This window comes from Gossypium hirsutum, chromosome A08 (assembly GCF_007990345.1).
Source record: "Gossypium hirsutum isolate 1008001.06 chromosome A08, Gossypium_hirsutum_v2.1, whole genome shotgun sequence".
In the NCBI taxonomy this organism is placed as follows: Eukaryota; Viridiplantae; Streptophyta; class Magnoliopsida; order Malvales; family Malvaceae; genus Gossypium; species Gossypium hirsutum.
This window is the reverse complement of record NC_053431.1, coordinates 104,794,657-104,817,211: the sequence shown is the minus strand read 5'-3', so window position 1 is coordinate 104,817,211 and position 22,555 is coordinate 104,794,657. Positions and strand designations below refer to the sequence as shown.

At 34.2% G+C, this 22,555-nt stretch overlaps 2 protein-coding genes and 1 long non-coding RNA gene across 5 annotated transcripts; 2 read left to right on the top strand and 1 right to left on the bottom strand.

Annotated features, from left to right (window-relative positions):
• The first annotated feature begins 2,886 nt into the window (after positions 1-2,886).
• Positions 2,887-5,119, top strand: LOC121204470 (uncharacterized). Of its 3 annotated transcripts, none has more exons than XR_005899391.1 (5): positions 2,887-3,465; positions 3,786-4,392; positions 4,467-4,568; positions 4,721-4,832; positions 4,916-5,119. It is a non-coding gene; the product is annotated as an uncharacterized lncRNA (long non-coding RNA). The 3 variants fall into 3 exon arrangements; XR_005899392.1 differs by having other exon boundaries at positions 2,893-3,465; positions 3,786-4,219; positions 4,300-4,392; positions 4,721-5,119; XR_005899390.1 differs by having other exon boundaries at positions 2,890-3,465; positions 4,721-5,119.
• Positions 5,120-7,054: 1,935 nt separating this feature from the next.
• On the top strand, positions 7,055-9,662 carry LOC121204469 (4-hydroxy-tetrahydrodipicolinate synthase, chloroplastic). Its single transcript, XM_041074299.1, has 3 exons — positions 7,055-7,609; positions 7,974-8,057; positions 8,612-9,662. The coding sequence occupies exons 1-3, from the start codon at positions 7,524-7,526 to the stop codon at positions 9,537-9,539; spliced, it is 1,098 nt and encodes a 365-aa protein (XP_040930233.1). The 5' UTR covers positions 7,055-7,523; the 3' UTR covers positions 9,540-9,662.
• A 257-nt stretch (positions 9,663-9,919) lies between these two features.
• On the bottom strand, positions 9,920-12,813 carry LOC121204468 (peptidyl-prolyl cis-trans isomerase CYP18-1). Its single transcript, XM_041074298.1, has 5 exons — positions 12,585-12,813; positions 12,429-12,503; positions 11,497-11,658; positions 10,749-10,907; positions 9,920-10,262 (listed from the first exon to the last, which is right to left on the bottom strand). Exons 1-5 carry the CDS (start codon positions 12,585-12,587, stop codon positions 10,179-10,181), a joined length of 483 nt encoding a protein of 160 aa, XP_040930232.1. The 5' UTR covers positions 12,588-12,813; the 3' UTR covers positions 9,920-10,178.
• Between the last annotated feature and the right edge of the window lie 9,742 nt (positions 12,814-22,555).

The window sequence follows — 22,555 nt, the reverse complement described above, 5'->3', positions numbered from 1 at the left end:
TAATGTTTTCATATAACATTATAATTAATCAATTTACTTTCAATTCAAATGATGTTAATACTGCTTGCGGAATTAAAAAAGATCAATTTGGTTTTACAATGGTGAACTTCTATCGATTAATTCACATTGGACAACAATTGATAGACAAGTTATACGTATTTTTTTTCAAGTCAAACAAGTTTTTTACTCGAAAGATCCAACTAATGAGGGTTGGTACGTTGTACTCCGTAACACCCCTAGAGACTGGTTTGACATGGGCAATAGAAGTAGAGATGACATCGACGAAAGATTAGAAATTTTGCCTTTTCCAAAACAAAACTTAAATGAAACTATCCCTAATACTAGTACACAATTTCAATGGGTTCGTCAGGATGTGGATAAAGATATTTAAGAATCATGATATAGTAAGATTTTACGTTTTTTTAATTATATGTAATATTATAATTTAAATCTTGATCTTGTTAAATATATCTATTACTATTATTGTTGTAAATAGTTACTAATATTTCAACTATTTTATGTGTATTGCAGTAATATGCCTAGAAGAAGATTGTGAGATCTAGGTATCATTCAAAAGCCTCCAAATTCGAAAGAAACAAATAGTGATCAACAAATTTCTATTGGAACTTCAAATGTTCCGAATACAGTTGATGAACCTGTAGAAATTCAAAGTAATGTTAACTTTAATTTACATGCATGTTGACTTTTATTATTGATTTTTATTTCAAATTCTCATACTATCATATACAACTTTTTTAGCTGAAAATGGTGGGAGGCGCAAAACTCGAAGACACATGGTATTAAAGGATTTATACAATCTAAATTCTATGGAGCATGTTAAAGTATCTAGAAACAGTCATGGTCAGCCTATTGGATCAAAAGCTCTACTTTTAGCAAGATACTTGCGCATTATAGCATGAAATGTCAATCTATTGCCAATCAACTACGAGTCATGGCATCATATGCCTGATAGTAACAAAAACCATGCTCTAGATAATATTAAGGTAATAACGTGAATGTAATTTATAAACCTTTGGTTTAGTTTTCATTTATATTTACTTTCTAAACTTGTGTTATTTGTAGGAGAGATTTACTTTAGAAGTCTCGGATAATTATGTGAAGAAAGCATTAGCAAAGAAATAGAGAGACTATAAAAATACTGTAAAAAAAGAATATTTTAAGAAAAATATAAGCCTCGAAGAGAAATTGCAAAATGTCCTGCCGGGAATGCTAAGGTACCTGTCGAAACCATTTTTTTATTTTTGAAAAACAGGGATCGACTTTAAAACAAATTATGGAGTCACCACCAATCTTTTTTATTTAGGTGTGATCGGATCACCTAATAAAGTATCTTATTTTTAAAATATCGATTTTGGCATTCAAAATTAAAAAAACGGATTCGGGAGTCGGTTACGTACGAGGAAGGATTAGCACCCTCGTAACGCCCAAAATTGGTACCTAATTGATTAATTAATGTCCTAATGTTGAAAATTTGAAAAGATTTTAAAAATACAATCTCTTTCAAAAAATGTTTGGATAATTCGAATTGGATGATGAGATTCTCTTGTCTCGAAAGAATAAAATATCATATCCAGCACGTTAGGATACGACATTTCAAACTCTCAATACCAAGATCATCTTATAATTTTCAAAATTCATGCATCGAAACTTTAAAAGGATATTCAGTTATTTGGTCAAACGATAAATCGAAACCCAGCACGTTAGGGCACGATTTCTTGAATTTTCCAAACACGAAATATTTCCTCATTTTGAAAGGTTTTTTAAATGAGGGTGATTATAAAAGCAGTGAAGTACATTTATTCGATTTATTTGAAATAAAAAATGAAATGAACAATTTAAGGTGAATAAGTAAGCAAGCTCAATCATAAATCAATACACGGAAATACAAAAGCAAAGTAACTAGTATGGAACATGTACATAGTTAATATATTACACAATTTATCAACAATATTACAAAGGTGCAAATATGTAAATTAAAACACACAAAAACAAACAATAAACAAACGAACAATACATAAAATAAACTATATGTATATAGACAAACAATACATGCAAAACTTTGAAATTAATTATAAAATAAATCAAAATAATTAATGCATAAAATACAAAGTTTAACATACGAATGATCTTTAAAATAAGTATTATAAGAAGAAGTTTATGATTAGTGCTATACAAAAACAATTTACAACTAAAATGAATAAAACTATAATACAAATTATACACATGTATGCCCATATAAGAATTTAAAACTGTACATGTCAGAAAATTTTAACATAAATGAATTATATAAATATAACCTATGAAAATATATAAAAGAATACATATGAACTACTATCTATATAATATGAAATTAATGATCATACAAAATAATTTGAAACAAGATTTATCCGTTTGCAATAATTAATATACATAAAGTGAAAAAACTTAATATAAATAATGTATATATAAAATGACAATAATATAGGAAAATATTTGAAACAAACAAAATATAATACCAAAATTGGATTCTTAAAAGAAACAAATAATAAATAAATAAATTTAAAAGATGAAGTATATGAACATGTTAGAAAGCGGGTTTAAATAAGTAATTTGATATAAATTATGTATATGTATATATAAATATGAATATATGAGGATAAATATTATATAAAATTTTTAAACATAGAATTACATGAAGAAAATTTTAAAATAATAAATTATATAATAAAACAATTCAACAATATACAAAAGAAAAAAATGAAATTAATAAAATAGTTCAAAATAGTATGTTAAAATAATAGGTTAAAAATGAATAATAAATAAATCTTAAGAATATAAAAACATAAACTTAAAGTTAATTGAAATAAGAAACAAAATTGACAGAATAATTTATAAATAAAGCAAATCATTAAAACAGAGTTGAGGATCGGAATAAAAAGTGCATAAATGAGCAGGGACTTAGAATACAAATATCCCGAATCTCAAAACACAACGTTCAAATAAGGATTAAATTGAAACAATACGCAAATCCCAGGGAAAATGTAAAAATAAATAAAACATGATCAGGGCTTAATTAAGGATCAGTGCAGGAGGAGAGGGACTTATAGAATAAATATCCCTTCACCACGAAAATGCCTGGGTCCTGAGGGTAAATGGGTCGGGTAGTCGGGTTGAATCGTGAAACGACGCCGTTTCGACGCCATTTCAACGCCAATACTTTCGGCTTAAAATGACGTCATTTTTAAACACATATAAAAGTTAAAATCTACCCTAAAAATCATTTAGCAGATCATTTCCTCAAAACAAAACCTTAAATCATTTTTTAAATTCTCTTAATCTCCCATGCGGACCTTGATGGCGCCGAAATATGCTTCCATCTCCTCCATAGCTTCAAACAGTCCCTAGGGATCCGTCTGCCTTTAGATCAGAGGAGCAAACGCCGACTAGATCGACGTCGAACAATAGGTAAACAAACCTTCCTTTTTTGCCTATTTGTATGATTGATTCAAACAAAATAAAAGAAAAGGAAAAAAACAAGAATGAACTACCTTCAAATGTATTTGATTTTTTTTTGTATTTGATTGCTATCGATTTTTTTGTGTATATTTTTTTGCTATTGTATTCGAAAAAGATCCAGCCCTTTTCAATTTACATTCGGTTTCTTTTATAGCTGAATAAAGAGAAAAAAGAAAAAAAAATAAAAGAAATTTCTTCGATCTCTTTTCATTATTTTCGCTGCCTATTTTTTACTGTATATTTGCTGTTGTTTTTGTCATTTTCTACAGGTACAAAGGTCATGGTGCTGCTAACATAGCGGGGCCGTTCGTGGGAAACCACTCGTGAAAGCCCGATTCTCTGGTTGGCTACGATGCTAGCATGCTCCAAAAACCTCTAAGGTTTCTGGTACTCTCAAATTGTTGGGTCGTTTTGGGCTTGTTTTAGCAGTGGGCTATTGTAACTTGGGCTAGGGATTAAGTTGGGGGTTTTAGGGTGTAATAGGATTTTGGGTTAGGGTCTAGGCCAATAGATTTAGGTTTTATTTTGGGTTTCAATTTGGGTCTCGGGTTTGGGCCATTGGTTTGTAATAATGGACTATGGATTTTTATTATTTTGGTTTTATTAATGTATTTTGTTTTCTGTAACTGGCCCGGGCAGATTGGGCCTTCTACAGTACCAATGGAAAGATGCAGTTAGATTTTGCAATTTAAAGAAAGGAGATGTATTACGTACTTCCAAACTCTTATAATTATTTCAGTTTATAGTATTTACTATATACGTAATAATAATTTCATAATGTAGGATCGTGAGCGAGTTGGAAGTACAAGTAGGCAAAAATAAAAATTCACACACACAGCTGGGTCAAAAAGTTTTACTTGTGTAACTGATGACGAGGTATTTTGAATTTATTAATTATGTCAAATATTAATTACTTTCTACTAAATAATATTTTTCCTACTATATTGTAGGAACTGTCGTTTCGTCAAAAAGTTGGACGCCTTCAGCTTTTTGACATTACATATAGAAAGAAAGACGGATATTCTATGACTACTGAAGCTGCAGAAATTATGGTATATTTACTTAATAAAATTTGAATTATTTTAAATATTTATCATGTTTAATTGTAATGGTTTAGTTTGTTGTTTAACGCAAATAATGCCAAGTTATGTTGCATTTGCTTGATTATACATTTCATTTCTAACTCCTTGATTAATTTATTAAGAGAAACTAAAGGATAAAATGGCAGAGAATGAAGTGATGGCTTCAAGTGATAGTTCTGTTAATCTAGACAACATTGATAATCGAGTTATTACTGAAGTTTTGCGTCCTGAAAGGTATGGTCAGGTTCGATTTCAAGGATCTTTTGTTAGCCCAACCCAATATTTTTGATCCAACTCGCAGCAATACATGCCTTCAGTGAATCAGGCTCAATCTGAAGTTTAGAGGTTGAGAGACCAAATGGCTCAAATGAAGCAAGCACAATTGAGCAAATTGCTCAACTTAAAGCGGAGGCAGCATCGAGAGAAGTAGAGGCTAAAAAAAAATATGATGAACTCTAGCTACAACTTAAAATGGAGGCAGCAGCGAGGGAAGCAGAGGCAACAGCAAGAGCAGCAGAGGCAACAAGAAAATATGACGAACTCCAGCTACAGCTTCAAAATATGATGAAGATGTTTCAGCAGAATCAATCGCAGAATCTGCCATCTTAGACTTTTGTTTTCTTTTGTGAGAATATCTTAACAATATAACTTTCAAATATATTTTGTTATTTCATTTATTAATTTAGATCATATACATATTTATTTTGTGATACTATCATTTAAATTTAAAATTTTTGGTTGGATTTGAAGTTACAGGAAAATATGTTGAAAATTTAGGTTTTATATGAAATAAAATGGGTTGGTAAATCTGTTAATGTTAGTGGCGTTTTCTCACAAACGCTGCTATAGAACATGTTCTTTAGCGGCGCTTTTACTATGAATGCCACTATAGAACATGATCTTTAGCGGCGTTTTTACTACAAACGTCGTTAAAGAACATGATCTTTTACGACGATTCTATCTACAAACGCCACAATATGCTCGACTCTCTTGTAGTGTTTGTAAGAAAAAGCACTGCTAAAGTTCTTTAGCGGTGTTTGTAATAAAATCGCCGCTAAAAATCATGTTCTATAGCGGTGTTTTCCAAAATAAATGCCGCAAAATTTAGCGGCACTATTTCTAATGGCATTTTCTGCGGCGCTTTGATAGGCGTTGCAAACTATTTTAGGGGTGCTTATAAGCACCACTATAGGGTCAAAAAAATGCTGCTAAAAACCTATTTTGCTGTGATTTTTTCTTTTATTTTCAACAAATTTCAATCAATTTTTCTTCATTTTATTCATCTTTTTCCTTTTGATTTTTTTTTTTTTGAGATTTTTTTCCTTTTTTTAACTTTTGGTATTGTTATCAAAGTGAAGAAATGAGTTGGAGTTCTATTCTTATCCAAATTAAAGGCATAATACATAGTGTGTGGTTCTTATTTTTCTTTTTTTTTTAAAAAAATTGAAAGTCAAATTAGAGTCTAGTTTTTTAATTTTTGGTATATATACATGTACTTTTTTATAGGGTTGTGATCTTGGGTATTTTTTAAGGCAAATGTTTACTTTTTGCCCTTCCGCTTTTAGTATGCATTTGACTTCCTAGAGGTGGGTGCTACAATTTGGGCATTTTCATTAGTGGAAAAGATAAAAGCTTTTTTCTCAAGTTCTTGGGGTTTGATTGTTGAAAACAAAAAAGTTTAAATTTTTTGTTGTAGAAATCTTATGTTGGATGTGGACTAGTGAGAGACATACAACAAAGATGAGAATCAAGTACTTAGAAATAACTTTGAATCAAAGTCATTCAATATTTTAACATTGATGCTAAAACATCTAATGTTGTTTTTGCTATCAACACTAATGTTGTTATGGTCAAAGATGCTAATAATGCGAAGGTATTCATAAAGTTTTGATCTTTTTTGGATTCCATGAGGTCAAATTGAATTTTTTTTATTGTTGCAGTTAGGCAATTTCATTATTTATATGGCAACATTTGTGTTTGGTTTTGTGGTCACATTTGGTGTGGTTCCTCTTATTGCTATAATTGGAGCAATACATACCATATTATTAGCTGAACTCTTCACAAAAACCTAACAAGCTTTATCACAATGAAGAAATATTGTTAAACAGGTTAAAAAAGACATTTTCTTTTTAAATTGCAAATAATGGTTCAAATTCTAGTTATTTTAACTTTTTGCTAGTAAATTAAAAGCATTACAAGCCTACTCATTAGCATTGAAAGTAGCACAAAAGATTGATTGTTTCGACTAGGGTTTGTTGGAGAAGAGAAATTAAGTGAAAACAAAGAAAAAGAAAGAAATAAAAATAAAAATAAAAACAAAAATAGAAAATAAATAATTTAATGTAAAAAAAGAACGAAAATAAAATTTTTAAACATGTGGCATATCAAACCCATTGTAAACAAGGAAATGACATTTATGTAATAACGGATAAGTTTAAAAAATTCAATATAGAAAAATAGCTTACCCACTATTAAATGAACCCTGACAGTAATGGAAATTGGGCACAAAATTACAAAAGTAGACAACAAGGCCACGCCTCAAACAAAACCCTAAAAACAAAACCACATAAATTAAAGCAGCCTCCTTTGCCTTCTTCTACACCACTTAGCCTCTCGCACTCAGTCCACTACCATCTGCCACCTCATCACCGGATTCTGACGTCATGTCCCCGAACTATCAGCTTCTCCTGACCTCCTCCGTTTCTCAAACATCCGTTTCCACCACGACTACCACCACCATTTCAACTATCATCACCATTTCCAGTCACTGAAATAGAAAATTAATCTCTCTATCCACTATTGGGTTCACGCATTTTCATCTTCAAAGTCCAAAGTATATAGACTGTTTCTGAAACCAAATTCAAGTTTTATCTAGACTATCGGTTAGAACCGGGTCTAATCTTTGGTTGTTGGTTTGGTTGAAAGATGGCTATTTTGAAGAGCTACGGCGTGCGTTTGAGAGAGTCTACGCCCCAGTTTCCGCGTCCCAATCTCTGCGATAACTACAAGAGGTTTTGACATTATATATAACATATTGTTTTCTTTTGTTTTTCGTTTTTTGTTTTTTGTTTTTTAATCGTAGTAGTCCTTAAATAATTTAATTAATTTATTAATCAACACTGTTTGTTGGCTGATTTTGGTATTAAGTGGGAACTCTTTATTGCTTCCGAGAACTAGATATATAACGATAATATATTTTCCCTTTAATCTGTTTAGTAATGGTTGAACATAATTGCTTTTTTTTTTTTGGTTTTTTTTTTAAATTTTAGCTTATGCTTACCGGGTATTAATCATTAACAAGGTTAATCTCAGCTGGAATTTATATCTGCATATTGCTATATTGGCTCATCATTTTATTTGTTTGCTTTGTACCAGGAGAAATGTAAAATGGAGATCCCCACAAGCTGCTGTAATTCCTAATTTCCATCTCCCAATGCGTAGTTTTGAGGTTAAAAACAGGTAATAACTTTATGCTAGCTTCTGAATCTGATTGACGTTTAAGTGAGTGAAATTTCTTGTTGGTTCACCTATAGTTGCTCGAGTTTAGTGATAAGCACTGCTTCTAGCTATGCTCCTCAATTGTCCCTAAAATCTCGATGTTGGTTATGTCCTTGTGTCTTGTTCCTTGGTTCTTGTGCTACCGTAATGAATTTATGTTGGATGTGCCACGACACTTTTTGTTATCCTACCTTTATCAAGTTGTGTACTTTTGTTACACTCTTAATGAGTGCTTGAAGGGAGCATAAGCGATTTATGCAAAGATAAACATAGTTGAACACTTTGGTTTTGGTCCATGCATAATTCCAATTAGAATTTCTTCTTACTTTTCATTTTTTTATGTTTGGAGTTGGTACGATTGTAATGCTTAATGCAGGGAGGATATCTTTGACGTATTAGTTCCATGATGATGGTGTTGCAATATGCATTTTCAATGTGTGATGAAAGTGGTAACGAGCCTTTCTTTTGAAATAGTTGCTACTGGTTGATGATTTCACCTGCTTTCTGCTTTGCAGGACATCAGCAGATGATATTAAATCTCTTCGATTGATAACAGCCATCAAAACCCCGTATCTACCCGATGGAAGGTTTGATCTCGAAGCATACGATGACTTGATGCACATGCAAATTGAAAACGGTGCAGAAGCTGTAATTGTTGGTGGCACAACCGGTGAGGGCCAGCTGATGAGCTGGGACGAACACATAATGCTTATTGGTCATACAGTCAACTGTTTTGGTGGATCAATTAAGGTAATCGGAAACACTGGCAGCAACTCAACCAGGGAAGCGATTCATGCCACTGAACAAGGTTTTGCTGTTGGAATGCATGCTGCTCTTCACATCAATCCATATTACGGCAAAACATCTCTGGATGGCCTGATTTCTCACTTCGATAGTGTGCTGCCAATGGGACCTACCATCATATACAATGTACCATCGCGAACTGGCCAAGACATTCCCCCACGTGTCATAAACAACGTAGCACAGAGTCCCAACTTGGCTGGTATTAAAGAATGTATTGGAAATGACCGAATTGAGCAGTACACAGGTAATGGAATTGTAGTATGGAGTGGGAACGATGATCAGTGTCATGATGCTAGGTGGAGCCACGGGGCTACCGGTGTGATTTCTGTTACAAGCAACCTCGTCCCGGGTTTGATGCGAGAACTCATGTTCGGAGGTAAAAACCCTTCACTTAATGCAAAGCTCTTACCTCTAATCGAGTGGCTCTTTCAAGAGCCTAACCCCGTTGGGCTTAACACGGCCCTTGCACAGCTTGGGGTTGTGAGGCCAGTTTTCAGGTTACCGTATGTACCACTTCCATTGGAAAAGAGGGTAGAATTTGTTAATCTGGTCAAGGAAATTGGGCGGGAGAATTTTGTAGGAAAAAATGATATTCAAGTTCTTGATGATGATGTCTTCATCTTGGTTGGGCGTTATTAGTAGTAGTCTTTTTTGTCAATGGTCAGAGAACTCTAGGATTGGATGTGTCTAATTTCGAGTATGCAAATTTACATTTTCGTTTACAAAATTAGAAATAAAATCTAGGTTTGCTTGCTTGTTTAATTGTTAATGTTGTGATGCCACTAAAAGCAAATTGTTCTCTTAAATCAACTTTTTTTTTGGGGGGCAATGTCCACTGCAAATATATGTTTTAAATTACTAATTGAATTGAAAAATATTAGGTTCTTCAAATTTAATTTATTAAATTTAAAAAATTATTACGCTTTCTAACAAATCCATATTTGATTAATATTTTTTATGATGCCCAAATCCGTTTATTACTTGTTTTAAGATCGAATCTAATCATCTAAATCCAAATATCCAAGTAAAGAAATTATTCAATTATATAATAAAAATTAAATTACATATTGCTGAATATCTTAATTACTGTCCTGGGACTGAAGAGTACCGGTTACAAACCATTTCTCTCTTTATCTCAAAAGTTCTACTTGTTAGTAGTTTATAGTCTTCAACCCTTAGAATGTCAGCAACTCAGGAGTTGAATCCTAAAATTTTCCATTGTCTTGACACACTGGAACTTCACTAGACTGCAAGTTAAACACAGTTGCTTAGGGAAGACTAGCCAGCGAGTGGATTAGCATGTATTGTCACACGATTGAGCCTTATCTCTGCAAGAGGTCGATCGCCTGCTCCTGTTTGAGTCTACATCAACAAAATGGCGTTCAATAATGTTAAGCACGGTAAACTACTGAAAAAAAGCAAGCAATTGCACAGGTTTCAGCTGCAATCGATAGTCCACAAACACAAACTTCTGTGCAATTTGAACTATTCATGGTGAGACTGAGATTGCAAGACAAAAAGTTGGTCCCAAAAAACTATTAACTACAGAGTCACGTTGAATGTCTTTCTTTGGGGTATCTCAGCACTTTGAAGTAATATAGATTTTATCCTACCCTTTTTAAGTCTCTAAATCATATTTGTGAAAGATAAGGTAATTCGGCGCGAGCTAATAACAATTTCCGTGGCAATGTAGCAGGCCGAAAATAGAACCGAGGATAAATACACTGATTTGTGAAATATTAACTCGGAAAGCCACATGGACAAAGGGGAAAAAAAGAGTTTACAATAACTAAATCCTAACATAATTGTCCCCAAAACATTCTAAATCAAAGTGCTAGCACACCGTACCTTTTCCATGAGATCCAGGACTTCAAAACCATGGATCACTTTGCCAAACACAGTGTATAATCCATTCAAATGTGGCTGCTTTGCATAAGTTATGAAGAATTGGCTCCCATTAGTATTAGGACCACTATTAGCCATTGCCAATATACCCCTCGCATTATGCTGTATGAAGGCAAAGTTTTGTCAGAAAAAAGACATGTCCACGTTTAACACTAATAAGCTACCCAATATACAACTAGCGGTAAAAGATTATATATTGTTACAAAACATTGAGATTAAGCTTCAGTTGCACTTGAAAAGCTCAGAAATTCGAACGGTTTGAAAATCATAAGTATACCAAAACACTGAGCAGATAGACCAAGATGTGTAGTTATGTTGATTCCAAGACAGAACAAGATGCAGGGTGGAAGGGTTATAGAAACCAAAATTTCAGACTCAAATAGCATAGCAGCTAGACAAACTCCATGGTAGATAAAGGAAAAGTCGGCTAAGCTAGTTTCCATTTACTCAGCAAGGTTAAAACCTGGACATCAAATGGAGAGTATAGGTTCTCCATTAGAAAGCTAACCAATCTCCTTAATCAGCAGAAGCAGACGAGAAAGAAGAGAGTTTCCACCCTGCGCCCCCCCCCCTTCCCTTAATGGGTAAAGGTTGGGTGACAAACTTCTCTCGAAAAACCTCGAAAGATAGCATGAGCCGAAGTTCACGATGTAAAACTTTATTGTTTCATTAACTATTAAACTTAGCATACCTTGAGGGATTCTCTGATCTCGTCATTGAACTTCTTGCCCCATATGCTAGTTCCCCCTTTGCCTGTTCCGGTCGGGTCTCCACCTTGAATCATAAACCCTTTAATATTCCTGTGAAATATAGTCCCATTATAATAACCACTAGCACAGAGTGCCAAGAAGTTCTGCATCCAAATGAAATATTAGTATTATTTACAAGGGAAAAAAAAGTAAGAAACAATAAGTAATTTATAAATCACAACAAAAGCATTTCACTGAAACAGATGCATCACGAAGCTGTGCACCGTATGAGTTTAAAATTTATCCATTTAATTAAAGCAAGCAAGAGTTAAATTTACATTTATACATTGATAAAGGAAAACATACAAGTATAGGCCATGTTACGTGCTCTCAAATGTGAGTGTGAGATGCAGGTATGTATCTGATACGGTAAGTTCAATTTTTATCCTGTATTTGAAAGGTCCTTGGAGGATCGTATTCCTAAACTCATGTTCGGATATGTGTTGGACATAGCTCCAAACACGAGTGCTTAAGAAAATAGGAGTCTAAGCAAAATAGTGTACAGGTATATAGCAAAATTATATCTATATATAGTGAGGTAACTTACTAATAAAGACGGAGAAAATCACCCTTCAAGTGTAACAGAAAAATATAAGTCATAATCTCCAAAAAAAACTACATAGAATTCCTCTCCAATTTCACAACTTCAGGGCTAAAGAAGTTAAATTACAAACTTGGGTTTAGGGCACACCAATTGGTACCGACTTTAAGCGGAATTCTAATCATAACGTATACTTTATCATCTTCTGACTATCTTTCTGAACAGCTTGCGGCAGCAGAAGCTTAAGCTAGTATTATTTTCTGATAAATAAAATCAAAGTACTGAAAAGGAAATAAAAGAAGGAAAAGTATTGAAGGAAAAGGGGGTCCTAACCTCTGCCGTTTTAGCGACCTCGTCGCAGAAGATCTCGCACTTAATGTCACCAAGATTTGTATGCAAAGTAACCGACTGCAATACCCAAGGCAAGTATCGATTAGTTGTTGGTAACGCATTGTATGTGTTCGATAAAATTACTCAAACAGAACTCACCATGTTATGAATAGGATCAGAAATCGATATCGAAATAAAGGGAGTTTCTTTGGGTTTGAGCAAGTGTCTGGTTTTGAGCTTTCGGGGTTCAAAGGCTTGAGAATTGCCGTGGCTTTTTAAAGATGTTTCTAGACTGCGGTCACCACGACGGCCTGCGCTGCCTTTATATGCTTGAAGTGGGCCAATGTTTTGCACCACAGGCCTAAAATTAATAAATATAATAGTACCAAAAAAGGCTCATTTCCGAAATTATATATGAAAATAGGTTGCTTCAAAAAATAATTATTGGAATAAATTAAAAACACTAAAACGTATTGATATGGACGTGTTTTTAGGGGAAAACGCAGAAAAGCGCACCGATGAAGACGTGTTCTTCCTCGTGTTAGGCAAAAGCGCGCTAACGTGGACGCGCTTTAGTAAAAAGCGCTAATGGGACGTGCTTTTCCTCGTGTTTAATTAGGGATTTTGGGTTATTTGTAAATTAGGGCTTAAGTTAGGGTTTGGAGTTTATTTTGGGTTTAAGAAAAAATAATTTATGATTTAGGGTCTAGTGTTTAGGGTTTTAGTATTTGATTTTTTTAATTACTAAGTATTGTTTTGGAAGAAATAAATTTGACAAGATGGGATATGAAAAAATAAATTTCTCATGATGTGTTCTGAAAAAATTATTTGACGAAATGGATTTTGTTTTTGTTTTTTTGTATAGTCAGTAATAGTATAGAAAAAGCTTCCAACTAGACTTTTTTTGTACTAATGATTCTGAAAAAATAAATTTGAGAAGATGGTTCTGAAAAAATATCCCAAGATTCTCGAGAAATCTGATAGTTGGGGTTGAAAAACGCTTCAAGCTCGATGCACTGTCAGTAAAAGTACTAAAAAAGCTCTTAGCTGGACGCTCTTTTCAACAGTGCAGGTGACAGTGCATCCCACTATTTCTTAGGCTATAAATGACCCAAATTTCATTCTCTTGTTGCATAAATTACAATGAGAGGAATTGAAGAAGTTCAAAAGAATAGAAATTGAAGAAGTTGAAAAGGTATAAGTTGATTTATTGTGTTAATATTTATACGAATCATTATATTTTTGCATAATGTTTTTTGTTTTGAATTTTTTTAGACAGATAATTTTGTTGAAAATGAGTGGACGTATTAGTGTTGTTACTTACTACGGCGGTGAGGTCCATGACACCAAGGACGGTATTGTATTTTATTGGAGAACACAACGTGACTGGTTTTTAACCAAAACATAGAATTGACAGAACTTCGTAAAAGAATTAGGTGTAAAATCTTCGGAACAATGCCAATGAGAGTTTCGTCTATTAAGTATCAATTTTGTGTTTTGACTGATCCCGTGACATATGACTCATTTGATATCAAAGGTGCTCGTGCTTGGAGGCAATGATGCAGACGCACCTCGCTAGTGGATCACCCTATCTTAAGTTATATGTGGAATTTTCAACGTCAAATGAAACACTTGCAACTTCAACATCTACTACTGTTCGAGAGGAATACACGACCCCTACCTGACACTCCATTAGTGGGAGGCAAAACACGGAACCGTCCGTTTTTTGTGATAGGAAGGAATACACGATCCCTGCACGACACTGCGTTAGTGGATGGGACATGCACCTCTGTGGGTTAATGTTCAATGCTGAAAATACTTACTAGGGAATGACATCAACTTCTAGTTGTTAGTAATCCACATTTGATTGGGGACGTTTTGAAACGTACAAGGGAAGGAATGATGTACTCCTTACAACGTCCATCGGCGAGGAGATATTTTTAGTCAAATCGAAACAGTGGTTTTGGGACAACAAATCCTAAGTCAAAATAATCATTTTATTATTATTTTAATATTTACAACATGATAATATGATGGTGTAAAAATTTCATTAAGAAATTTTATCTTTTGAGTGTTTAATTCGATATAAAGGACTAAATCGCGTAAAGTGCAAAAGTTATGTTCTATTAGTTAAACGTATCTAATAGCTATGAATCATTAAATTAGAGGTCCTTATGTTGTAATTATACCATTTGAAACATGAATGGACAAAGATGGACATGGTTAGGTGAATTTTTAATGTTATACATTAAGGTTAAATTGGTAAATAGTTAATTAAAAGATGATTTAATAAAACAAAATGTTATTTTATTCATTCATCATCTTCCTAGCCGAATCTAGGGCATAGAAAAACCATGAAAAGAGTTTTAAGCATTTGTCCTTGTCTGCTTGAGCATGTAAGTTCATTTTCGTCTCGTTTTTAATGATTTCTATGTTTTTGAAATCGTTACAACTAGGTCTAGCTAGCCCAGGGACTATTTTGCTAAAATATTAAAGATTTTCGATGTTTCTATTGATGAATACATGAGTATTTTGATGTTTAATGATAAATTATAAATGTTTGATGATAGTTATACAAGTTTTGTTAAGTGATTTTTAGTGAAAATACAAATTAGAGATTAAATTATGAAATGTGAAAATTTTGCGGTTAAAATGTGAAATAAATGAAAAATATGGGCTGCTAGAGACCTAATTGTAATTTGGCTAGCATGGGTTTCGGTTGAATTGCATGAATTTGTATTTTTTTTAAATAATGACTAAATTGTAAAAATGTGAAACATTAAGGGCAAATGTGTAAAAGTTCCTTAATGTGAATTTTGACTAAATTGAATAGAGAGATAATTAAATAAGTTAATTTTGATTACATTTAGATTAAGAAAGGATAAATACGGACTTAGATCGAGGGAAGAACAAGGTTTCGGATTAGTTGACTCGTGTTGTCGTTTTTACATCCGAGGTAAGTTCGTATGTAATAAGTATTGCTATATTTGTGTTTTAAATGCTTTGATATTGCATAAGTTGTGAATTACGAGCTTGCGAATACATTCGGCGAAGATTCGACATTGGAAATCTTGGTTGAACTTTAGGAATAGATTAGGATACAAATGACATGTCATTAGGGGATACATTGCATTGGCTTCGGGCCATGATATTGGCACTTAGGGTGTGAGACTCCCGAGTATCTGAATTTTATTCAGAATGGTTCAATGGGTATATTGGATGTGAAATGGTGAGAAATAGACACGTATCGGTATAGGTATGTACGGAAAACTAAACAAGCAAAGAGTCTAAGGAAGTTGTGAGCTTATGATCAATTATGTGATTAAATTTCATGTTAGCTTGAGATTAACATATTGTTGCATATTATGTCATTTAATTTGAATGGTAAATGAATGGTGAGACTTGATTATTATTTTCATACGAGCTTACTAAGCTTTATAGTTTACATTGTTTATTTTTCCATGTTTTATAATGATCTCAAAGCTAGCTCGGATTCGGGATTGTTAGAGACTTCATCACACTATCAAGCTATCGTTTTGGAACTTTTGAATCTATGTTTTGGAATATATGGAATATATAGGGATTTTGGTCATTTTGGTTCATAATTTGATAATGAATATAGCCAAATGAATTGGCCTGTAAATGTCTAAGGTTTAGTTTTGTGTATAGCCATATAGTTGGCCTATTTGGTTTAGTTGGTGTTATATATCTATATATGTGCCAATGCTCTATTTGTGATGCAGCTTATAATTGCTTGATGAATGATTGTGGTGGATGAGTAGCTTGAGTAGCAAATGGTTGAATTTGAGATTTGTATGCTTGGAATTTTGGATAATTGTTGCATATTTGAATGAAACCTTTTAAGTAAATTTTTAGGTGAGAAATTGGTATGTTTTGAATTGGTAAAACATGATATCATGTGCTTTGTGGTTGATGATATTGAAATGGCATGTTTTAGTATTGGTTGTAGATGTTTTAGATGCCTCTTTATGCCTTGTTTTTGTGTAATTTGGTTTAGTGAAGGTTTGTGCAAGTTTGGGTGGCAAATTGGCTTGGTAAATAACCTATTCTTGTCTACACGGGTAGAGACAAAGGCGTGTGTCTCAGCCGTGTCTGATACACGGTCATGTACACGGTTGTATGTAGAGGTGTGCATGGACCGGGCTGGACCGGGTTTGAGCCGAGCCTAGACAAAATTTTAAGCCCGTTTTTTAGGCCCTGGCCGGCCCATATTAAATTTTTTTAGCTTATTTATTTAAATAAAAAATTTTAAAAATATAATAAATCAAATACATTTAAAAACATAAAATCAAATATTAAAACTAGAAACAAATAAAAAAGAGACTAAAATAATTTTTAAAACAATACACAAATTGAAAATATAATAAAAAGTGGTTATATTAAAATTGAAAATAAAATGTAAATATGATTAAAAATAATATATATATATTTAGTATATAATTCAGGCCGGGTCGAGCAGGGCTCGGGAAAAAAAGTTTTACCCGAGGCCCGACCTGTTTTCTAATCGGGCCTCCTCTCTTTTTTTGCCCAAACCCTTATTTCGGACCAATATTTTTACCTGAACCCTCTCATTTTTCGGCCGGGCCAGGTAGCTCAGCCCATGTACACATCTTACCGTGTGTCCTTTGGTGTTGAATTAGAAACCAAGTCAGTATGCTCCACACGGCCTCACACACAGGCTTGTGGCTTAGCCGCATGGCATAAGTCAGTATACCCTACAGATTTAGCATGGCCTAGCACACGGCCTAGCACATGGGCTTGTGTGGCCATTTTTAGGGCACACGGGCTAGCTATACGGGCATGTGTGTTGGTCGTGTGACCCAAGTCAATGAGTTACACGGGGTTGGACACAGGCTGGAACATGGCCATGTGCTTCTATTTCGAATGTCCACACGGCCTGTGACACGGGCGTGTCCTTGGCCGTGTGAGAGACACGGCCGGGCCACACGGGCGTGTGTCCCTTGTTTTTAAGAAAATTTCGTAAGTGTTTTTAAAGTTTGTAAAAGTTATCGGTTTAGTCCCGAACCACCCCGAATGCATGTTTTGGGCCTCGTAGGCTCGTGTTAAGGACAATATGATTGGTTGTGAATGAATCATATTTGAATTGACTAACTATATGAGAAATGTATTATTATTGTGTTTTAAATTCAGTAATGCTCTGAAACCCTATTCCGGCATTAAATACGGGTGAAGGGCCTTACAGGTCGAATAATGGCTCCGATATGGATCCACCCCGGGAGCTCGGTGCCGGTGGTGCAGAAGTTGCATTAAATCAGAGTTTATTCCAACCGAACCTGAAGATGATGAAGGGGTTTCAGATGAATGAGAATAAGATCCACGATTCATGGCGTACTCGCCCCTAGACCACATGCATAATGTCGATCTATCGGCAGATAATACTTAGAGTTTCCAGATCTACCACACAAGAGGCGTGGCCACACAAGTTCATCATTGGATTCGGGTGAATTGGAAGTTGGTAAGGAGTTTTCTAGTAAGGATGGTTTTCTCGGTGCATTGACGCAATATAGCATCATGAACGGAGTTAACTATCACGTGGTTAAATCCAAATCCGAGAAATTTGAGACCAAGTGTTCATGGAAAACCATGGCTTCGGTTAAGAAGAGGACAGGGTTTGATAGCAAGATAAATTCGTATTTTTAATATATTTATTTTTGGCTAATTATTGAATAAAATGCTATTAAATTTAGATTTTTCTTATTAGGAATGAAGTTGATGTGCTAAATTCAAACTCTTACAAAAAGGGACTAAATTGAAATATAAAAGCAAAGAGGAAGGCTTGATTGAAAAAAATAAAAACTCAAAGATGATTGGATAAAGATTGAAGGGTTGAAGTTTTTTTTTAAAGTGGTTGGATAAAGAATGGAAGATTTTTTATATTTTTACAACTCTGTAATTAGTTTAAATTTAATATCTAGTTTAAATTTGATTTTTAAATTTTGAATTATTTAGTGATAATATTTAAGATTATTTAGTGATAAATTTAGGAAAGATCTAACTAAATTTTAGCACCAGAAGTGTGTATAAATACCTAGCGGCTACAACCAATTGAACACACACTTTACCTTTGGCATTTAATAAATTCTATCTTTTTTTCCTCTCATGCTTTTTAGTATTCAATTCTACTATTTCATTCTTTTTTTTTATTTTGATTTCAACCTTTTGGTTTAACTGCCTTCTAAAGCCTTTCCTCTTTCTACTTTTCACAATTCCATTTAAACCATTTATTTTCAAGCATGATTCTTTCCATGATTAACTAAACCATTTTTAGCCTTAGCCCGGTTATCGCTTCGACAAAGTAATCGTGAGATATGAACCCACACTAAATATTTTGCAATTCGGTATTTGCTATTTCTCCAGTAAATGGAACAGTACCAATTCGTCCCTCAAAGTTGATTTGATTTCAATTCAAAAAACGCGCGTTAGGTTGGAATCGTTTGGTGTACAGTTGGGAAGTTGAGTCGACGGTGCTGTATTCAAAATCCCGCGAACAAATTGGCGTGTTTAATTTGAAAAAAAGCTAGTTGGATTCCGTCAAGGGAGATAGTGATCGGATTTAAATGACTTACACAGTTAAGGTCGTTAATTCAAGTTAGGCTTTTCAAATCGCAAGGCTGTCGAAGTATTAAATTACGGGTACGTGCCACGTGGTTTGAAATTTGACAAGGGCTGATTTGCAGGTGATACCGAGATCAACTATGAAAGAAAAAGTTGGCGGCTTGAGATATCTTCGATTATTATAACCAGCTTATCGATAGGAAGGGAAAATCTATTTCAAGGATTGATTCAAGATTGAAGTACATCGAGGCTAAGGCTAAACTTAAAAATATTTTATTTACCAATCTATTTTATTTTCTTAAATTTATTTTTGCATTTTCGAATCTTTTTTTATTTTATTCCACTTCATATTTCCTTAGTTTATTATCTTAATCAATTTAAACCTCTATTTTTATTTTTTTCAGCGTTACTACGCACAAGTCGTAGGCACGACTGTGGCCGTGACAACGAATCTGCTCACAAGAAAAGGAGAAATTAAATAACCAGTCCCTGTGGATTCGACCCTACTACTCTATATTTCAATTTACTGTTATATTTGTCGTATGAATTTATATTTAGTGGTTTCGACACCCATCTAGGTTATGGGAGATAAAGAAGTTCACTAGCCTGCATACATGTGTTGCCTGTGGTACAGTATTATTGGGTGTTTAGGGTTTTTGAATATTACTGTCAATATTTAATGTTGCATTATTTAACATACTCATAGGTTGATAGGTGTTTCATAAGATCATCCCAAGCTAGATTCAGAGATGATAGTGAGCTTAATACTACCGATGGTGAAAGCAAATCCCAAGACTGCTGTGTCTGTCTTAATTGCCAATATTCGTCGCCAATTCAACTACATGCTTTCTTACCACAAGGCCTGGATAGCTAAGCAGAAGACACTAGAGAAGATGAACAATAGGTGGGACGCTTCATACAATGAAGTGTGGTAGTGGTGTTAGGTGCTAGAGAGGTACATTCCAGGTTGTGTAACAGACCTTGAAACAATTCCTACATATTACAACGGTCGCTTGCTCCGTGGATGCCAAGCGTTCAAGTGTTTATTTTGGAGCTTTAAGTAATATCAGGACGCATTTTAATACTGCAAGCCATTGGTACAAATTGACGGCACCTTTATGTATGGCATAGGATGGTGATGGGAGGATTCTTCCAATTGCATTTGCAATAACACCGGAAAAGTTAGGTGACGACTGAGATTTCTTTCTTTCTAGGTTGAGAAGGTATGTCTGTCCCCAAACTGATATCTACGTTATATGGGATCGGGGTACTAGAATACTAGCCGCAATTGAACGATTGGGAAGCCTCTAGGATCACACACACTATCGGTATTGTCTAAGGCATGTTATGTCTAACTAGTACGGGTAATATCTGTCTACTGTTGAATGACGACAAGTTACCAACATGGGTATTTAATCGTCACCAATATTATTTGGTTTGTAATATTCAATTTGTTGTGAATGGAAGAATGATATGTAATTATCGCTATCCAATTATATTGACAGGGTACGAGATCAATAAAGACCGTTTTCATGATCTGTTAGTGATTTTACAGTTAATTAACGATCAAGACGCAAACTATCTCTGTAACATACCTTTCAATCAATTGACACAATCATACGATGACGTCTTACGATATGGTCAAATGACCTCAAACCTGGCTGAATGTATCAATTCTATTTTAAAAGGAATGCGTCATTTGCTGATAACCTCAGTTGTGCGTGAGACATACTTCAATTTAGCGGCACAGTTTCCAAAGCGAGCAGCGAGTTATAGAGGCCAAATGCAGGGAGGCCATGTATGGTGCTGGAAGGTACTGCAAGAAATTAATAAGGCCAAGGCGCGGGCCAACTCTATGCACACAGTGTATCACGATCGCGACAACCTATGGTTTCATATAATGGAGTCAACAGACCGAACCAAGGTATTCCCGGTAAACAATATCGTGTACACCTTAAAAATAGGAGTTGCGACTATGGGAGGTTTGACGCACTTCGATATCCTTGTACTCATTTAATTGTAGCTTGTCAGAATCTCTATTTGGATCCCATGAGTTATGTCGACAAAGTGTATAAATTAGAATACATGTACAACGTGTAGAGACACGTATTCCCACTAATCCTAGATAAATATAAGTGGTCGTTTGTATCGCTTACTCCGTTTAAGTTGTTATCAGATAGAGAATTGCATCGTAAACAAAAAGGTTGACTGTGCTTGACTAGAATACATGATAATATAGATATCCGAGAAAGAACGAATCAACAAAAGTTATGCGGGTGTAGGAGCACAGGTCATACAATGCCAACATATCCACATCGAAATAACTTCTAATTTATTAAATGAAACAATATAAAAATAATTTGTACAAAAATATTCAAAAGAACTTCTATTTTATTAAATAAGATAATATAAAAATAATTTGTACAAAAATATTAAAAAATAAATCAATACATGCGACGATTGGAATCAATGCCACATAGGGGTGGTCGAAAGTTACGCACTAAATTCCTTCTTGGTTCAGCTTTCGACTGAAGTTGTGGTTGTTCAGGATCAAATTCTGGTTGTGGGTGTTGGGAAGATGACCTACCTTAATAGAATAAATATTGTGGAGGTATTTGCATCACCCACGACTAATGAACATAACCGGCTTGAATCCTATAAAGCGATGGGGTTTGGAAATGAGTTGAGCTCCCCAATGGTGCCTCATACGGTCCCTCCTGTAACGATGGCTTATATATCATCGGTTGACTCGGAGTTGTCAGAAAATGAGATGTATCGGGCCATACATTCCAACCTTGTATAAATGTGGGAAAAGGATACATATAAAGGTTAACATACACACCTGACATAATTTGAAGGGGCTGTGGTGTGGGCATCGTCACTTGCTCCGTTGGAGTCAGTGATTGCGTAAGCTCTGTTGATAGGCCTGCCTCACCATCTATTATCCTTGGATTTAAATGGCTTCGTTGTTCCCTTTCGACACGGATTTGTTGATGCCTCTTCTTTTTTGAGAGAAAATATGGCTTGCCATGGATCCTAAACCATGGCATATAATTCAGATCGCAGGCTAACTCTGGAATGATAATCGATTCGCGAGTAAGTATATTATCATATTGATTTTCCCACATTTCGATGTATTCCGAGTGGGAGACCGACCAATGTGTATTCGGTCACTGTAAGTCGATTTTATGCTTATCATTGAGCACCTTAGATGCTACGAGAATCAGTTGCCGGAATTTGAATTGCCACAATACTCTATCCGTTTGGTGCATATTAACGGTTGCGTAGTTGACCAATGAGACCTTAACGTGCCAAATATTCGGATTTTATAGGAATTCATCCAAAATTACTTTCGAATTGTTGAATCCTCGTATGGTATCAATTGAAACTATATGAACGTGATAAAAATATTAATTATATACATAATACTAAATACTAAATACAAAATCGACTATGTTATGAATATATAGTTCAAAATGAAATAAATACTTACATGCGCTTCCGACCATTGGTCTAATAGAAGCTATATATTG